The following is a 20,254-nucleotide window of genomic DNA, read 5'->3' on the forward strand; positions in this document are numbered from 1 at the left end:
GAATACACACTGAATAACTGTGACAGTTCCTCACTTTTAGGATAGAAGACATTCAATTTAGTGATTTTAACACTGTGTACACAAATAAGACATTGCAGCATGAACAAATTTGGCAGAGACGTTCTCGTATGCTGCATGACACTGACACCTGCAGGAATCCTTTTTTTTTTCCTAAAACTACCATCTATGTCTTCTAGAGACCTGCTGGTTGAGCTAAGTGTAGCAACAGAGTAGCTAATAGGCTATTTCCTATGCCACCAGGACTAGAAAGCAGTGGCAAAGCAAATGGCATACTGGTAGCTCTGGTACATACTGACTCAAAAAAAACCCAGGAAAGTACAGTTGTCTTTCAAATCTGGTATTTATATATACTTGCAGAGATCTGTAGACCTTATTTTATCCTATGCCTTTCAAATTCAATGTCAAAGGCAGCTACTTAGGGTGGATGCAGCCATTCTGACTTCACTTTGATCTTGCAACAAAGATCCTATTCAAGAATCAGCCAAGAGCTAATGCTGGGAAATGACAGATAATATTCAAAAGATGCCCCAAATGAAAGAGAAAGGCAGGCTTCAAACCAGTCTCATTTAGGCAGCTAAAAATCAGAGGAAATAATTAGTTCCATTTTCATTATGCTTAATTTAGGTCTTCTTTAATTATTGCTTTGTAATTAGGAAGCCTGTATTTCAGTGCTACACCTAAGATCAAAAGAAGAAAAAAAGATTACATTGAGCAACACCATCAAATTTTGTCCCAAGTCTGAATTCTCAAACTTACTAGATGAAAATAAAAAAAAGGGGGAAAGTCAGAGACATGGGCAACTGAATCAGATCTTCCATGTTTCTTAGAGAATCAACATTATACCCAAAGACTACTCTGAAAAAATCATCAGGTCTAAGTTTCAGCATTTCACTAAATAGTCTGGAATCATGTTTACATGCAAGATCCTAATAACAACCTAGTACTGACCACCATTAGTGAAGCAAGCAAAGATAGCTGCTCTGAAACTACTTAAAAGATTATAGTGAAGGCGAGCGGAAAGTTAACATACAAAGTTATTCCACAATGGGTTAGGTCCACGTTATTCAAAAGAGCTACAGTTAAATGCAACAAACCCTTGTAAACTTAGAACACATTTCCTCTGCTTCTTTAATGGAGTTTGCTTTCAACATGTATTTTGCACATTTGGAGTTGATAAATCTGTCTGCTGTGTCCAAAGCCTGAGCCTCATCCATCCACCTTGCAGCTTCTTTAATATTTCCAGCATGCTTAAAAAGACAGAAGTTCAAGTTAGATTCAGTAACTCTAAAACATTTATGTTTTATCTGCTCACTGTTTAATACAGCTATATTTTTTTCCACACTTTTAAATAAGCAGCTTTCTTCAGGAAAGCAGCAGGTCTCTAAGGAAAAAAATAAAATGGCAGAAAAATTACTTTCCCTCATTATGGTAATACAAGCCTTTCCTGAAAATGCTTAAAGAACACTTTGGATAATCCTATTCCAATACAATACCATAGTGTAGTTAAGAACTCTTCTTAAGTAGTCAGAAAACCAGGCAGTAAGAATAGGTGGAAGACACTTAAGCCATCAACTAAATTTATTAGCGTGATTTTTAACATGAAACAATTTTAAACTGAGAATTCATGTTTTGCAGTATATTTGTCCTTTCATAATTTAAAAACCTTCCTAGGGACTTATGCAGTAAAAAAACTAAGTAGCCAAACAATACCTGTTATCTAGAAACTCACTACAAATCATGAAATAATTTTCCATGGATTTCTTCATGTCTTGCTTAATACATATCGATGTCCACATGAAAAACATTATGTAGAAGTCTCTGGTCACCACGAATAAGACAAACTTACCTTATAGATTTTTGCCTTCACAAGGAAGAGCTCTATCAAAGTGGGAGTACTTTCTATAGCAGCATTTATATATTCTAGAGCCAGGGATGGCTGTCCAATTTTATCATAATGTTGAGCCAAATAATACTGGACCCAGAGTAAAGTGGTTGGAGGTTCTTCTTTACCATCATCTGGAGGAGAAAAACAGTGAGGTTATGTCCAGTTTATTAAAACAACATGCCAAAAGCAGAGTGGTAAATACATAACACCTCTGAAGTTAATTCTGCCTCTGTAGCAGGCTGTCATACCACATCTGGAGCTGCATCCAAACACCTGTGTCCAGGTAAGTTCATTAACTTCTAAGGCTATGGTGTGACAAAATCTGAGCATATACTGCTCCCTTCTCATACCATGGTGTCAAGGGAATGGAAAAGCAAGTTAGTGGGTCAGAAGGGAGCTGCACTTTGTTCCAACTAGTCCCTTAATCAGGGCAGCCATATATGCAAGTCTGCAGTTCATGCAGAATTCTTATTTAAAACTGGTTTAGATTACACGTACAGCAGAGTCCTGCTAAACACGGGTGTTGCACAATAGCAATGTAAAGGATTTCAGTATAATCAGTGTTTGCATATTTTCAACCCACATACTTGAATATTTTTAAACAAAACAGGCTGTCTGTTGCAAAACCTAGCTCTGAAAAGATGTTCTGTCTCCACCTTTGACAAGTTTATCATCACTGTTTGCCTAAATGTATCCTAGAAAACATTCCTACACACAAACCAGTCCTGAAAGTTAGAGAGCTCTGCTGGAAATCAAAAAACACTCCTGAAGTTTCAGAAGTTAAGTTCACTGCTCAATTTTTACTAAGAGGTATAGCACCTTGCAGGGTGTGTGGGCTCTATTCCTGCCAGAAGGTTCTGGTTCTTCAGTTTGTAACATAACCATGCACATGTACATTTTAAGGGAGCAGAAAATTGTTTATCTGAACAAATTTTAATATGAATGAAATTTAATATCAAAGCAAATACTGAACTGAAATAACAGTAAGCCATTTCCTTAAAATAGAAAAGCACAAGTGTGTTTGAAAGGCTTGGACAAATTTCAACAGGTATTAAGTAGCTGTATTGTAGCCTATAGCACTGAATTCAAGGGAAAAGCGTAACAAGCAACTTAGGTGAGAATTTCATAAGAAAGTATTGCAGGAAATGAACTAGTTTTAACGTCAATAAAGAGTGTCTTGCAAACTTTTCACATATATTGTCATTCATGCTATCTTGATTATTACACCACTATAATCCATCTACCAAAATCTCAAGACTATCAACTATGTTGATATTCTACACAGAAAAGTTTTTTCTTGAGAGATTTTCTGTTACAAAGCAGTTGGGGAAAAGACTAAACATCGTACAGCTACCAGAGAGGAAACCATGAAGCCTGGATTCAATACACAAAGAACCATATCTCACAACAAAGCAGTTGCCAGCCAAAACCTGGAAAACATTTTAAACTCTCAAACAAAACACCCAAGAACACAAAACCCAGACCTCATGCTCCCAAAAGCTCCAAAACTCCCTCCCCTGAAGACTGTGCTATCACAATATCTGTTCCTTTTTGTTTGATGTTTTTGGAATTAAAGATTTAACAGAGCTTTTAAAATTTTCATTTCCTGGACAATGATAAATTAAAGTCTTGAAAAGAGAATATCTGAACTCAAAACTGCAAAGAGATGTCCAAACTTGTGGATCCAGGAGAAACTTTTAGAACAAGTGACTAGATTTTAATTACAGACTACATTTGACAGCTCAAATCCAATCTAAGGGTGACTATAGTTCAGTTCTATACTGGGGGGCGGGGGAAATGGGGAAAACCCCCCCATCATGTCAAATTCTTCATTCCCCACTGATTCCGCCACCTCTGAATGGTCACATATGCTTATACCAGGCACTACTTCCATGAGATATGATAGTCTTAGCACTCACCATTTGGGTTAAATAACCTGCAACTTCTTAAAGAGGTTTCATAACCTATCACGAGCTCTTCTATGATTGCCACCTACACACACAAGGCAAAAAAAAATAAACAAAATCTGTGGGTAAGATGGTATTTTATTTCAACTTGACCTACTTGGAGTTACCCAAACCAGTTACTTTTTGTAAGAAAATTCTATAACAACCTGAATTACAACACATATGGGAATGCACTCAATCTCAGCAATTTGTAACAAACTATAACCAACCCCTCCTTGGTTAACACTTATGCAGCTTCTAATTAGTAAATCCTTAGTTTTCTATATTTACTAACTTGGCATAAGGTTACCTATGCGTGTACATTATTTTTTACAAGATATACTAAGCCATAAAGTACAACAGTGCTGATGGAATAAGCACTATACAAACAAAAAAGTTTCTTTCACCTTTTTAATGCATCACAGCTATTAGGAAGAACATGTTAAAACTGGGAGGAAAAAACCTACCTTCTCCTTGTCTTTATACAACGACCTCAACGTATTGAAGACTGGTGGGCAACCTTTGCTGAAATTCATCCTTAGAAACTTGTCCAGACATTCCTTAAACTTTTCACCTTGAGAGGAAAAAGACCTGTTGATTTTGTTTTACCACACATTACTCATCAATTGCAGACCGTTTATGCTGTTAAAACATTAGTATATAAGAAATACAAGTGTTGATCACTACCTGCAAAAACGCACTTACCCGACAAAAAGTTTAATGGTAATCTTCGTGGAACTAGTCCCTTTGGGTATTTAGTCCAGGCCTCTTCATAGATCTTTAGCCTCTCCATCATATTAGCTGGAACAGAATTTTACAGTTTACTTTTTCCTTCCTTTTTGGCAAGAAGGGAGAGGGGGAGGAAGGATGATTTATATCCAGTTAAAAAAGAATCAGAATATATAGCAACTAATGGTTCTATACTTCCTAAAGAACATTAATTTCCATTTTACTCTTTTTTTAAAGTGCTGTACTAAGTGATTTCAGATATGCAGTATCTGTAAATTCCTCTTCCAGCAGTGGAAGACTAATTGCTTATCTCTGTCTTAAAAAAGAGTTCCTGTCTTATTGCTGTGCTAAAATCTTCAATAAATAAACCATTGAGGAGAATTGTGCCTGTTTTACCAAAATGCATATTACTTACAGTATAAGATTAATAACAGACAGCAAAAGAAAAATTCTAAATTAAAACTGTATTGTAAGAAATAAGTCAATTCTTTCAACCATGCACAAAGATTAGTGCACTTTTGTTGTTGTTTCGGTGGTAAGACAGGGTAACAACAATACAATACTTCCATCCTTTCTTACAAAACAAACCCCAAACATTATGACTATACACATTATGACTAAAACCCAAAACTTAAAATGGGGATGTTTTTAAATAATAGTTCTATTTTTTTCTAACAAATTCTACATTCCAAATGTGCAGAAACACTTATCAAATCATCACCTGGTTTAAGTGCCTTTTCTAGGCCTTTGTAGTAGGCCCAGTTTTCAGGATTTCTTTCTTGCAGCCCTTTATAGACTTCAACTGCTTCTTCAAGTCTACCAAGCTGAAGCAGGAGCTCTCCTGTGTGAAATCCAAGAAGTTTTAAATTCAGGTAACAAGACACTGAAGCAGTGTAATATCAACCATTCTACAGTACAAGATTAGATAATCCTTAACTCCATGCAGATTCTAACTTCTTAGAAAAAATTATCACACTTCCATCATAAACTAACTGACAGATATGCTTTTACTTTGACATTAGCTGCAATTACAGTAAGATTCTACAACTCGGCCAGTAACTATTGAAACTTACTTGAGAATTTACTGTTAAAAGCAAGATGCACAGGATTTTTTCTCACTTATTGAAGTGACTGGTTATTTTAAGCGCAGTTTTTACTACAGAAGGCAATTAAAAGCAGCACACGGCATTTGACATATAGAGCATCTTGAAAAACAACCTGAAATTGCAGAGCTGCAAATAAAAGAATGGCTCTTCAGTGTGGAGTTTCATAAAACTAAATTCCATGTCTTAAATCAAACCACTGATCTCATTAATGAATTTTCAATATTCCGCAAACAAGTTTCCTTTTAATGATATTCCATGCAAGATATGACTGTTAAAAGTAAAGCCCAGATCTAACAACTGTATAGAGCATCTTTGCTGATGCTGGAGTTGCAATAGAAGTCAATTCCCCATTTCACAATGGGAAATCGTGTTTTAGAGAGTTTTGCTACTGGCAAATGTTAGGTACTAAAAGATTACACACCAGAGGTGATAAGAGTGGTTTTCTAGATTAAGGTAAGATTTTATCATCCAGTTTCATGAGGAAAATGTGAGTCAGCACTACCTCTTTTCTTCCCTACATCACACAACTGACACTATTTTGTGTCAAGAGATGCTGCTTCCCACAGAGAGGATAATTTGAAGACTACATGCAGCACCTAATGCCAGGGAACACATCAGTATGTTCACTGAGAATGAGAGAATCTGGCAAATACACCTAAATACTTTCTCTGAGGTAAAAGTTACATATATTTTATCCAACAGTGGCAAATGCTAATAATATTTCAGTGTTTCTCAATTGTATTTCATCCATACTGGCTTTTGTGCACACACTTAAAATTCACAGGTAACACTCATTTATTAGCAGGTTTTTCTGCAGTATGCACAGCAGTTAAGTTATACCTAATAATGCAACAGGAGCTGTGCCCCCCCACAATTAGTCAGTTTACCCAACTGAAAGCTCATTCACTGCAAAGATTATTGACATCCTTTTTTTATGGTAACTTGCTAGCAAGCTTTGTGTGTTTTTGGGCTTTTTGTTTATTTGGGTTGGGTTTCTTTGTGTTAAGTCATATTTGAAAATCCTGTTTCAGTTCCAGCCTTGGACTTCAATCAAAAAGTTAGGAACACACAGTATGTCAGATAAAAGGTAAGTCATAAACCAACATCCCTTGCCCAAACCAAGACTCCCACTACTATGTCTGAAATATAATCTAGTGATAGCACAATCTCTACACACATTTCCATTTATATGCAACCCAAATAATGTATTTGGCCACTGCAGAGTCACCTGCAATCATTTTCCTTGAGGAGGTATCACACACCTTCCATAATACTCAGTTCCTAGGTTTTTTTTGCGAGACAGTGAGATTAACCGTTAGCAGGAACTGGGAGCTAGTCACAACATCTACATGAATAATATTGAAGTAAAAGGATTTCTTCTCTTTGCTTCAAACAATCATTCAAACAGATTCCAATGTGGGCCATGAACAAACAGTACCTTCAACAGATTGGAAGTTTCACAGAAGGACTGTACAAACACCAGACAGAAGAGGAACAAAGCATGCTTTGAGAAAGTGCACATGATAATAGAGCTGTAAGAATGAGCTTCTATCACACTGCAATTCCAGCTATGGAATATAAGACACAGTCTTATATTGCTCTGTTATAATAGTATACACTAGGACTATAATAATACAGTAACAGAAGCCTATGTTGGGTTCCAGCTAAAGAGCCTGTTTCCATATACTGCAAGATTGAATGAGTATGATTAAAAGCCTTCTACTTTGCCAAAGACTGTCTCCCTGTCGGGACGACTATCAGAGCTGTAATACAATGGGTACACTACCCAAACAGAATTTCAGGACATCAATTCAGGATCATCTGTCTGAAATGCTCAACAGCTCAGTAAGTTTCAGAATGGTGTATCTCTACTCTATTGATCTCTTATGAACCTGGGAGAAGAGTATGGTAAGGACTGAAGAGCTGCAAGAGAATGAGTCCTTTATCACAGCAGAATTAAATAAATTAGTCTAAACCCAAATCACAGATGACATTCCAAAAGATGGGAAAAGCTGATAGTACAGGCATTCCATTGTATATTAAGCATTTAAATGTATCTTTAAAAAGTAATTACCTTTAGTTTCTTCGACAGCCAGTTTATCACAGATCTGCTTTTCATAGGTACAAAGATGCTCCAAGGCTTCTTTATGTAGTCCTGCCTCCCGGAGCACTTGATTTTGATACAGCAGCAGTTCACTATACTCATAGTCCACTTTATCAGGTGATGTCTACATAACAAAGGAAGACACATGAAAAAGTTCAGCCTTCTAGAACACATATAAATTTAATTCATTTGACTACAGAAAGTGCATAAAGTTTCCACATCACTGAACAAAACAGTTTTATTTTTGGCTTAAACAGCAATCCATATAAAAATTTCATGTTTTCCTCTTACCTGCTGTGTCTTCCTGAATTCCTCTAATATTTTTGCTGCCATTTCATAGTCTTCCAGCAGATGGTAAGCAATAGCATAACCAATCCATGATGCTCGCTGTGCAGGTCGGAGCTGAAGCAACTGGTACCTTGTTTCCTGCAAAAAAGTAGCTACTAATTTTCCTGACTTTATTCTGATGCTCTGTAGAATCCATTAGGCCATACTCTGTCTTCAGTATTCTAATGTTTAAGGAATGACACTAAAATTTAGTTTTCTATCTGCAAATACACTTTGTTTAACCAAAAGAAAGGATAAGCTTTAAAACACTATGATGGTCTTGACGGAATAAAACCCCCCTCACACACAACACATATCCAATTGAGTACTGATGAGTCAGACTAACTCTGTCAATGTATGACACATGTACTTTTCCTGTCTTACCACCTACATACAGAACACAAGTATACTTTGAGTTGCAGAAACATTTACTAAATACGGGTGTTCCAACTTCACCCTGGAACTACATGTGATATTAATAATTTCAAGTGTTATTAGGCAAAATAGGTCATGAAAGTGTATGCCTATTCTTTGGCAAGAAGATAATTACAGCTGGCAGATGCAACAGATTTGCTTGGTATCGTGCTGTTTTAATCTGAGGAAGAAGTTATTACTTGTTTGGTTGCAGACTCCTGAAAAGCATCTTTAACTAATTTAAAATAAAGGAAAAAAGGTACTAACCAGTAAAAAAGCCTAGTCAGAAGAAGGGCTTAATAAAGAACTAAAACTAGTTACAGCAGTTTGACTAGAATGGTGATCACTCAAAATATAATGTAGGACAAAGTGGAAGTTAAAGTGAAGGAAAACAAACAAATAAGACCTACTCACAACCTCACTTTCAGTTTAGAGAGTAAATTCACACTCTTCAGGAACTAGTATATGATCTGTCAAGAATCAAGGCTTCAAAGCATGCTAACATTTAATCCTTAATACATTCTATAACCACGTGTTCCTTGTCTGTTTAGCACTTACGCGTTTGTATGCACTTTTATCTAGAGGCCAAGACAACACACATTTGCAAATGTATTCTGGCACCTATGCTAAGTTTTGGCTACATTGTCTCAGCAAGAAGGGTGGTGAATTTCTAAATTACTCATGCAAAAAAAACCATCCTAACTCAGGAATACATTCACTGAGAGCCTGTGTTAGCTGACAGTTCCACACAGCTCTGAGAACAAAACTTACTAACATTACCCTAACTTGAACAGGAAATAATCTATGAAGAGACCAACTTATGTGTTTTTAACAACCACAATTTAAGTGTACAAGGAAAAACTGGAAAGATGAAAACCTGACAAAACATCTCTGCTAAACATGCATGCTAAGCAGAAGCTGTTACTTAAGAAATAAAGGTATTTGCAAGCTAGACCTCAGCTCACTATTCAGGAAGACAGAAAAAGATCTAACTCCAGTAGAAATAGCATTTATAGAGAAGACAATAGAAAGTTTACTTCTTTACAGAAGCATCACAGCCATAACACTATGGCCTCGTAATGGTTGGTTAACATGAAAGAACATCTCACATGGCAAATACAAACAACTGAGGCAAGGCAGCAAACAACTCAGTGCTGCAGTAACAGGAAGAAAGAGGGTTCTAAACTAAGTTACCAAACTGCATTCAGCTTTACTACAAAATAAGCATTAAACAATACAGTAATCTAAACATTTTGGGTATTAAATCAATAAAGAGGAATATTCAAGAGTTCTGATCCACAATCTTACAGCTAATAAAACGTAAGGAAGTATCTGGACCCAAAGAAGCCATCACTAATGTCCAACACTGGCATGTTTCATGCCGCATCCTTGCTTTGTTATTTTTACCTACTGTCAAAAGCAAATCAGTGGCAACTGGCTTTAAAGGGGGATGTATGGTAAGATATTAAAAACTGGAAACTCCTTTGCCAGAGTAACAGTCATCATCTGAACACATTGGCTTCTACCTGCAGAAATCCTTCCAAATAAATAATAAAAAGACCAGGAAAATCTACAGCTGGATTATACAGCATTAAAAAGAGCAAACAATTCTGCACTGAGCTGAAAGGCTCATTTAATATGCCACTAAATCTACATACTTTAGAGAAACTTCTCAGTAGCACATCTGCTTTTACTTTCACGAAGTATTGAAGAGCACATAGTTTTAACCATCTGGATCTGACAGTATATATGCAGTATGTATACTTACCCTGTAACCTTCAAGATCCCTCATTTGAATCTGTAGCAGAGAAAGATCTCTCAAGATTTGAAGATTGTCTTTGTCCCATTTCAGTGCATTCCTATAGCATTTGATAGCTTCATCATACTTCTTGTCTGACCTTTGAAGAAGGCCATAGACGTGCCAACCTGGAGAACTCTTGTTAAGGATTCTGTTCAATTTGAGCAGGAAGAACACAGATACAACATGCCAGTGACAGAACAGTTGGTAAAAAGCTGTAAGCTTTTTATAAACAGACACTAGTGTTATCACAATCATTACAATTCTTTTCTTTAGCTGTATGAAGAAAACTGCTTGCAAACTGAAGACAAAGGACTGTTTGCCAGTAATATGTATAGGGTGCATATAATATGCTAGAAACTGTACTTTTTACATGAGGGGGGAGGAAATAGTCACAGGATCTCTGAAAAGACTATGTGGCTTACTCAAACACATTTTTGAGTAAGGGCTTACATTAGGCAGCTGAAGTGCTTGCACTTCCTGCACTTCAGTATATGACAAGTCCTTATCAATTTAATGGCAACTGCTAGTGTTTTTAAAGCAAATCACATACTTAAATGCATGGTTCAGCCCACTATAAGTTTAGACTTGCAGCTTAACAATTAAAAAAACCCAAACAAACTACATAATGCAAGCCAGAATAACATTTCAGCTAGCTGCAAAGCATCTGCCCTTTTGATAGCTTAGACAAAATATTGTGTGTTGTAAGCAAAACTTAAATCCTTGTTTGAACCCTAACAGCACTGGTGTTTGTTGCCACTCTATAAATCAAGTAGTTGTAGAAATTAACCCTGTTCCATTCATAAGTGAATGCCCTGTTTCAAAAAGGATGCAGACATGACTCTTCAAGTCATTCCTTAAGCCTCTACGCACAAGTTCATAAGCTTCCTCTTTCTTCCCTAGACAGTTTAATGTTAGACCTTTCATCGCCAAAGTTTCTAAAAAAAAAGAAAATAAAAATTAAATAGATATCAGTTATTCATTTTCATAGTTTTTAAAGCCTAGTACAGCAACTCTAAATAAATATACTATAAATGCAAATTTAAACTCACTTAGCATCAAGGTTTTGCATTCTTTTTTCTCATGGAAAACTATACTGGCAGGTTATTCACGAAAGTACATCATACATGACAATAAACCGCACGCACTACTTCCACCAGAAGTGAAGCAGCATTTTATTCCAAGGCACTAAAAACTGTTCTACAGACATTTTGGAGAGAGATGAGATTTATTTTTTTTTTACTGTAAAGTAGCATTATAACTACTCAAGTACTTACCAGCAACACAGACTTTCACACATCCACCCATGTCAAGCTAATTAGCAAAGGGAAAAAAACCCCACCACATTTCTAGACAGTGAGAAGAAGCTCTTCACTCAGTCTTAAGAGCTGACTGAAAATACAGCAAGGGACAAACACCTTTTCCTTCTCTTTACAACAAAACTATTCCTTCAGGAAAAGTAGCAAACCGCAGACAGACAGTGCTGAACATTCAATCTCTTGCTTTTGTCTTTCACTTCTACATGAGCGACTAACAATTTCCCCTGTAAAGTGACTTAGGCAATACATACTTGTATGAAGAAACTGGCACCATGCTAAAATGAATATTAGACTTGCAGAATAATGACAAGGAATAGTAAAGCTATGAATACTGCCTACTGGTAAGACCAGAGCTTAAAATTACAAATCTTACCAACAGTAAGTGCTTACCATGGTGAAGGTTTCTGGACACTCTTACTGCTTTATGGGCAAAAGGTTAATAATAAACTGCCATAAATACAAAGCTTACAAATTACCACTCTATCTTAAAGTATAGGGAAAAGAGCACATGTCTTCTGAAAACTTACCTCCATGTTCTGCAAACTTTGGGTTAGAAAGTATCTGTTTACAGAACTTCAGCCCATTTCTATACTGCTTGTGTTCATAACACCTCTGTTGAAGAAGAGCAGAGTACATTTATTAAAAATACAGCTAAAGTACTTCCATACTCCCAACATAAAGCACCAGTGCAGTTAGGGCTTTTAGAAAATGTACTAATATTTTAATGGATCCTGTTTAATGAGCTTCCTGTGATTTTTTTTTCTGGTGATGGAAAGAATTTTTAGTGTATTTTAGTAAGAACACAGGATTAAATATATCTGAAGACCATATTATTATACAGCAGTTTCTCAGATAAGATACCAGAGGAAGCAGAAGTACCTACAGAGATTCAACTTTCTTTTAACATAAAAGCAAACTTTATGTCATAAGGTATCTTTGTAAGCATTCAACTCACTTTGGCTTAATTATCATTCATAGAAACACACAACACAACCTCTAACAACCATACAGGCAGGAAAGAAAGTCATTGGAATCTGGATTAAACTGTCTCTGAAAGCAACCTCCAACCATCAATGTGAATGCCACATATATTTCACATACACCCAAACTTTTCAAACTGGTATATACTAATGTTATCTTGCCATCCTGGAAATTAAAACATTCTTCTGCAGTTTCTTTAAATCCATCTCTAGCAATTTGCTTGTCTTTGAGTTTCATATCATTATGCAAGGCAGCTGCAATGTAAAATGGCATACAGCGTGAATGTTTAAAACCAGTTTTAGTTATTTCACTTCAATTAAACCACTCCCTGTGCTAATCTTTTAAATAGAAGCCAAAGGAGAAAGAAACAATGTTGCAAACAATTCATACACTAACTCACTTAAGCAAATGATAGGAATTACTGTAATACCAATGTTTCGACTTGAATGTAAGAGTACAGAAACATGTTGCTTGAGCAGACCCAAATCCTTTGATAACTAGGAAATCATTCATAACAGGATCTCATTGGCTCTGGCTGACTAGTTCTGGTGGCAGGATGGCTGAAAGGAATGTAAAATTGTTTACAGCCAGCAGTTTTCAAGTCCTCCTAAACAAGTTCTGCTCAGGATTCCCTATTTCCTCGTGCTGCTCCAAATTAACTACGCAAGATCATTCATAAGCACGTATGGACACCATCTGTCTTCCAAGCACTCCCATAAAAAACAACAACCCAACTCAGAGAAGGCAGACCCAACAGGTCTTCCCATCAAGCAGAAAGTTCTAAAAATAAAGCTTTGAAAACTTACAAGAATGGTACGGAAATGCTTACAAAGAAAATGGTGCATGCACCTCAACATCCCATTGCTTTTGTATCACAGAAGGTGCTGTTTAGTGTCCAGCTTTCTCTTCCAAAGCACAGATGGAAACACCAACAGCAAATTCAGATGTGTAAAAAGCTGGTTTACTCCTAAGTGGATGTATTATTTTCTAGGTAAATACAGCTGAAACATTAAGGCTGAAGACCAAAAGGCATCACAAACTAAGGATCCTTCTCCCCTTACCCTGTTGCCACCCTTTGCAGAAAGGGAATCATGGGAGGAAGATGCTCAGAGAGAGCCTTTGAAGCAAAATGGACTGAAAGAGGAGTGTATCAACAAAAGAATGACAGAATGGTTTGGACTGGAATGGACCTTCAAAGATTACCTAGTCCAATGTCTCTGCCACGGGCAGAAGCATCTTTCACTACCTCAGGTTGCTCAAAGCCCTGTTCAACCCTGATTTTGAACACTTCTGAAAGACAACTCCGTGTATCACCAAGGACAGGAAAAGTAAACAGGGCACCCGCCTAGCAAAGGAAGATTAAGGGTTAGGTAAGAGGAAATCATAAGAGGCCTTTTTTTTTCTTTAATTATGCATGCCTGGTTGTTATTATTCACACCTTTCAGTCATTACCTGCTTTCAAGTAGCTGGCTGAGTCACTTCAATCAGCCACTGGTCAGAGCTGACAGAAAGCTTACAGGTGACAACACAACATCAAGCCTTTTTTGTGTGTGCATGTGCGTAAACTGAAATCACCAGTCACAGAGGTTACCACCCAGGCCTCCTCCCTTGAAGCAGAACTGCCATTTGCTCCCACCTAAGTAGTTGTGAAAGCAGCAAAACCTGCCACAAAAGTGGTGCAGCCACAAGAACTTGAGAACGCATCTCCAGTGTAACTAAGTCACTTTGGGGTTTTGCAATTTGCTTTTAAGTACATCTTCTCGAATGCTGGCTATGAACATGAAATCTTATCTTTAAACAGTTCCATTTTACACACTCTAACAACCAGTCTTTCACCTTGAAGTTTAAGGAAAGTCAACCACAATAGTATACATGCTAGAGACAGGAAACATTTTCACATACATGTTTCCCAGTGTAATCAGAACTTATAATGTAGGCTACTTTATAGCAGAGTAAATTCATTGAGAATTACAACAAATCCTCCCTTTAGGCTGGACGATGGAAAAATTTACCAGTTTATATCCATTTATATCTACTGAAAGGTTCTCATGAGCCCAGAGAATACTGGACAGGCTCAATAAACTATCAAGAACTGATCACATACTTTTATCATCTGAAGTACCAGATGAAGAACTAACTGTAGCTGTTTATATCCCCCAGTAAAGCATCACAGATCTCAATTTTCAGTTGTTTCTAGATCAAGACAAGTTGAAGTAACTTCCTATATACAATTTCTCCAACCTTTCAAATTAATACTTTGAGCCTATTTCATTCTGTTAATGGAAACATTTCAAATTTTATCACTTTGAGTTTCCTTTTTCTATGTATGCATTCCACATATACATTGTATGTTTTGGCAGTGGAAGAAAGGAAACAAATTAAATCGAGGTCATGTTTCATCCTTCTTCAGATAAGAGGTAACTGTTTCATCAAAGTCAGTCCAACAGCATCACTGAGATTCCACTACTTGAAGTCATGCATATACTTATGTACTTCTTCAATGATAGACTAACAAGCTTAAATAAAGGTGTCAATGAGAAAGAAAGCAGTCAGGAATGCAGCATGTGCCACCATGGCTGGTACAAACCTTGGTGATTCTTCTGTGGCTTCAAGGAACAGAAACATGAAAGAAAAGTCTTTTAAGAAAAAGGAGACAGTAAATATTCCAAAGGGGAAAGGAAGAATAGAAAGAATAACACAAGGAAAGATGAGCATGAGTAAGACACAGCTCGGGAAAGAAAAGAAAACCCTTAAGGGAGTCAGTAGTTTCTTAGCAAGAGGAGAAAAAAAGGCCAATAATAAAAGAAAAAAAAACCCAAACAGAGAAGCAGGAATGCTGACATCTCAAGTATTCTTGGCACATAAAGATGCAGGCTTGCTGGAAGAAGAAGTGGTCTTCATCTGGGTAGGTTTTTTTCCTCACAGATGAATAGCTTGTAGTTGTCACTCCCAGGCCTCCAACCCTTACTTTGGGACAGCTGTTCTGCAGAAGTAACATATTTCTCTGTCTCAGAGATTAAAAGAACAGTTCCCTCCTCTAAGCTAAGCTCCTGCATATACACATTTCCAAACCCAGCAGCTGGAGCCTGCTTGTGAAGCTTGATAGACAAGTGCTCCAGCTATGGTTGTGACATCATGCAATGAGAAAACATGAAAGCTAGACTTCTAAAAAGTAAGGCTAAAGTTAAGGCTAATGCTTTAAAAGAAAAGAATCTGACTCTCAATCAGCCTTGAATCTCTACTATGCATTTGCTGCCTTTCAAAGCTTTTCCTTTAATAAATTTCCTTTAATAAGTTACCAGATCTTTTAAGATATCAAACAAGCTTTTGTATACATGCTGTAGCCAGAACTACAGCCTACTCCAAACACACCAAGATTTGTCATATACCTTTTAACCCATTTTCCATATTTATGGCAAGGAAATGGCACCTGCTTTAATACAATTCTACAAAGAATTCATAAGATGAGGCAGACAGAGTAAAACTTCTTCAAAATCATGCAAGAACACAGCAGGTAGAAGAGAATTTGCATCTGCACTGCTCCCCACCCCAAATATTTATTCAATGGATCTGAATGCATGTCAATCACTAGACTGACAGTCTCTGAAATTCAAGGAACAGAGCTAGCCCATATTTTCAAGAATCCCAAGTCTGAGGTGGAAGGAGGGCTCATGTTCTGGTGTCTGCATCCCTAAACTGTTTTACAGCATCTGTGCAGAATCAGTCTTTGGCCAGCAGATGTCTTACACACGGTTCAGCATGCCAAGTGTGAATAAATACCTCTGCATCTCTTCTTTGACAGCTGCCCTAAGGTGGAAAGACCACTATTTAAAGCTTCCCTACATGTAGGCATCTAACTGCTGGATGGCATTTGTTCCACCCTCATTCCAGTTTTGAATCTTCCCTCTCTAGTGCATCTACTTTCTAAACCTTGTCATCAAACCTACAGCTCGTGATTGAGACTGACTTGGAACCTTAAGGAACTGTCCATATGGTAGTTACTTTAGAAGGGTCATGCTCCTGATTACAGTTGCACTCCTAAGGGCTACTGACAACAGCAGAGAGATGACTCCTAAGTAAACTTAATAGCGTTTTAATATGCAGGTAAATATCCCACAGCACATGGCAGATGAGATTCTGCCATTACATATGAAATATTTTGCACATATCCACAGAAATGCAAATCCTCTTCATCAAAAAGCAGTCTTTGTGTCCTACAAGTATTTAAGAACTAGATAATTTAATAGCCAATTAAATTTGCTGTTTCTAACACATTTTGTAATGACTACAACGCAGATTAAACTGTCTTGTACGTTCAGTAACATCAACTGTTAACAACAGCTCAGTGTATAGTCAGTATAATGCCAGGATTTATCATGGGTCTCATTTAGAGGCTTCATAGCACAGTAAATTTACACTGGCATGACTCAATCTAAGCAAAAAATCACCTAGATCACAATACAGGAAGTGGAAAGCAGCCTTTCTAGCAGGGACACTTGAGAAGATGCCTATGTTCAACCCTAGCTGATTCAAGAGCATTTTAAAAACACTTTACATTAGTTAAAAGGAATCCATCCAGGCTGGATTTTGCAGCTGATTAAACAGGTGAGGAGCAGACCAGAAAGTATCTCATGGTGAAGCTGAAGATACTTATAACATAAAAAAGCCATCTTCTGTCTTGTCACCTGGAAACATAAAAAACTAGAGGATTTTCCTCAAAAATAAATATCAAAGCAATGAAGGTATGTACCATTTAACTCCTCAAACTCACAAATGGAAGCACTGGGGTGTTATTATTTGCTTTCTTTTTATTCTCACTTGGGCTGGCGCAGCTGGTTCTAAGAAGTAGTGAGATGAGAGTAAAAAGGACAGCAGACCCAGGCATGTGGGATAGGATCACATTCCCAAACATTCTGCCCTTTGAACTAGAATAGTAAGAAAGCAATAGCATGCAATTTCTATTAAAAAGAAAGAATTTTGCAAAGAAAAAAAAGTTATGAAGAACTTTACATCATCTTCTAAGATTATGTATTTTCTAAGGTCACACTTTTAACTCAAACTTAAGGCCAATTTTGTAAACCCCTATACCTGCAAATTAACTGAATTAAAATGAATGTAAACTCAAGTACTTAAACACAAAAAAACCCCACCAAACAACAGCAAAACAAACCAACCAACCCAAAATCACCACAAACAACCCCACAGGAAATCACTTTGAACTGATGGTCACTCCATTAAAGCAAGCACCCTAATCCAGTCAACGATGGACTAGCCAAAGAATGTAATTTTCTTTACTGAATGAATACCAAAATTGGATTCAGCCCCAAGAGACAACGGAGATGCAAACCTAAGTTCTCACTGTTGGTCCACTGTACCCAGCCTCTCTTCCTCAGGAGATCACATGGCCTGTGTCACTGTAAGAAGCAACATATTGCAGACTATTCCCCATCATATACAAGAGATAACAGACAGGACAACTGATCTACACATGAGCAGAGGCAAGTGCTTTTTTAGTTCCATCTGGAAGTCCTCAGGAGAAAGTCCAGGGGAGAGAGGGCTGCTCTGCCAGAACAATTCAGGGATTCACACCCTGTTATTCTCTTCCCTGAGGGTTTGTGAGGCTTGAGCAGAATGCAGGTGGACAAATCCTTTCAGATACAGCATGTGCTCCTGAAGGGTCTCCACAGTTTCTCCCAGTAGCAACCATGAATACGTACACTTGCAGCATCACGTAGCAATGTTGGCAACGACAATGTGGTAAGACCTTTGGCAGCAGGAAGTGTTAGCATACTTGGCCTTAGCTTTCGGTAAGGCGTGCACTTACAATGCACGACATGTATGTCTGCCATTCAGATGCTATCTATTTCTTCCAGCACAGTTCAGATGCAGCACTTGGTAAGGCCAGGTGCTGTGTGGCTCAAAGCTGTTTTCCAGCACAGTCAGTCTCCCTCTATAGCTGGATCAGGTCAAGTCACTAAGGTGCACTAATTCAAGCTAAATGTAGTAAAGAAGATTCTGAAAGCTGGAAGCATTAGGAGCAACTACTCACCATGAATTAGTGCGTCTTTTGAGCACTAACCATATCAAACGGCTCAACAGCTCTAGGCAAAAGCTTCCACCACACTGATTAGGTTTCACGACAAATATGAGATGTATGAACCTGACAACTGAAAAACAAAAACAACCCAGAAGCCACACAAACTTTACAGACACATTAATGCTGAAAAACTCTGAGGCAAACTTGCATATTTTCTGTCAAATCAAAAACCAATCATCCTTTTCCATTGTTCTGCAGTGTTAATGAATGGAACTGTTCTGTGTAAGAAACAGATTCAGCAGTTGCCTAGTTTACGGAACTAAGAAACCCTCCTCTTGCACAGTGACCAAAACCTTCATAGCTAGCACTGCCTGCCAGAATACAACCAGAGGAACAGAACAAGTTCAAACCAAAATTAGTTAGGAAGAAGGTAACAAATACGTGTACATTTTTATTTACTATTAAGGCAGGGGGGAAAAAAAACCCATATTATGTATATGCTTCTGAATTGGCCTCATTCCAGTACTGGACAAAATCCCTCTGGACACAGCCACTGATGAATAGCTACAGCTCTTGTAGAAGTGAAACCAAAAATCTGCACACACCAAAGCAAGGCTCTTGCAGAAAAATCCATTATTCAACATTAGTTCATTTGGCCAGAACCTGCTCATTTTAACCTCTCCCTGGGGAGAATTACTGTGAATTTGTCCATTGCCCTGCTCAGGTTTCACCTCTGAATTTAGTATAAAACTAACTGAACCTTCTAATGACCATCTGAAAAAAATCAAATTCCAAGACATGATATGAAAGGGGCTAAAAGACTCCACAGAATAGGTTCTTTGGGACTTATACTGATAGTTCCACTCAGCTGTATCTCACAATACAGCCCAAGACACACAGTGAGGCTACTGACATTTTCTACCTTTGCAGTAGTCTTTACCTTTAGCTCTGAGGGATGCAAAATGTTGTCCTGTAGCACTGACTGACTGCAAAATAGTTACATGTGGCTAGTAAGATAGCAAACCTTGTAATGCTGAAGAACAACCTAACTATCACAGTGTGGTATCACAGAAGCAAACATAAACCCTTGTGGCAAGTCTCGCTGACCTCAGTTTTAAGAGTGGCAAGGAGTAATTGCTTATTTTCTCTAAATCCCTTATCAGCAAAATCATAAGAGACGCAAATCCTTATCACCACTCTTGCTGCACTGATGCAGTGCTGCTGTGGACAACAGATTTAAACTTGAGATGCCCACAAAGTGCAATCAGCAAAAACTTGTTAAGAAAACCTTTGAGGAACAGGAATAAGCACAACTTGATCAAATTCTAACTAATATAAGGGTGGTACCATGTAAACCGGATTTAATCTACTGCCCCAAACAAGATCAGTTTCAGATTACTAAAAAAACCGCTTTGGGTTCAGATAAGAGTATCTATAGACATAACAACTTCAGAGTGGCTATGATCTTACAGCTGTGAAGAAATTATGATGTTTTTCTATTAACAAGTCTTTTATTCTTTTAACTGAAACAAATAAGTAACAAAATTATGCTGCTCCCCAGAAATTTATAGCAGGGAATCCTGTTCC

The 20,254-nt window shown here is 37.4% G+C and overlaps 1 protein-coding gene across 2 annotated transcripts in view; it reads right to left on the reverse strand.

Annotated features, from left to right (window-relative positions):
* The window catches only part of NAA15 (N-alpha-acetyltransferase 15, NatA auxiliary subunit), a 43,062-nt gene that overhangs the window by 17,612 nt on the left and 5,196 nt on the right, over positions 1-20,254 (reverse strand). For both annotated transcript variants that reach the window (XM_034065062.1, XM_034065063.1), the window contains exons 2-12: positions 12,177-12,261; positions 11,164-11,268; positions 10,301-10,458; positions 8,083-8,217; positions 7,762-7,915; positions 5,303-5,422; positions 4,558-4,653; positions 4,320-4,426; positions 3,826-3,898; positions 1,868-2,037; positions 1,116-1,268 (exon numbers count right to left, since the gene is read on the reverse strand). In XM_034065062.1, coding sequence (XP_033920953.1) covers positions 1,116-1,268; positions 1,868-2,037; positions 3,826-3,898; positions 4,320-4,426; positions 4,558-4,653; positions 5,303-5,422; positions 7,762-7,915; positions 8,083-8,217; positions 10,301-10,458; positions 11,164-11,268; positions 12,177-12,261 — 1,356 coding nt within the window. The remainder of the gene's footprint in view (positions 1-1,115; positions 1,269-1,867; positions 2,038-3,825; positions 3,899-4,319; positions 4,427-4,557; positions 4,654-5,302; positions 5,423-7,761; positions 7,916-8,082; positions 8,218-10,300; positions 10,459-11,163; positions 11,269-12,176; positions 12,262-20,254) is intronic.

The sequence above is a fragment of the Melopsittacus undulatus genome, chromosome 7, assembly GCF_012275295.1.
Source record: "Melopsittacus undulatus isolate bMelUnd1 chromosome 7, bMelUnd1.mat.Z, whole genome shotgun sequence".
Taxonomy (NCBI): Eukaryota; Metazoa; Chordata; class Aves; order Psittaciformes; family Psittaculidae; genus Melopsittacus; species Melopsittacus undulatus.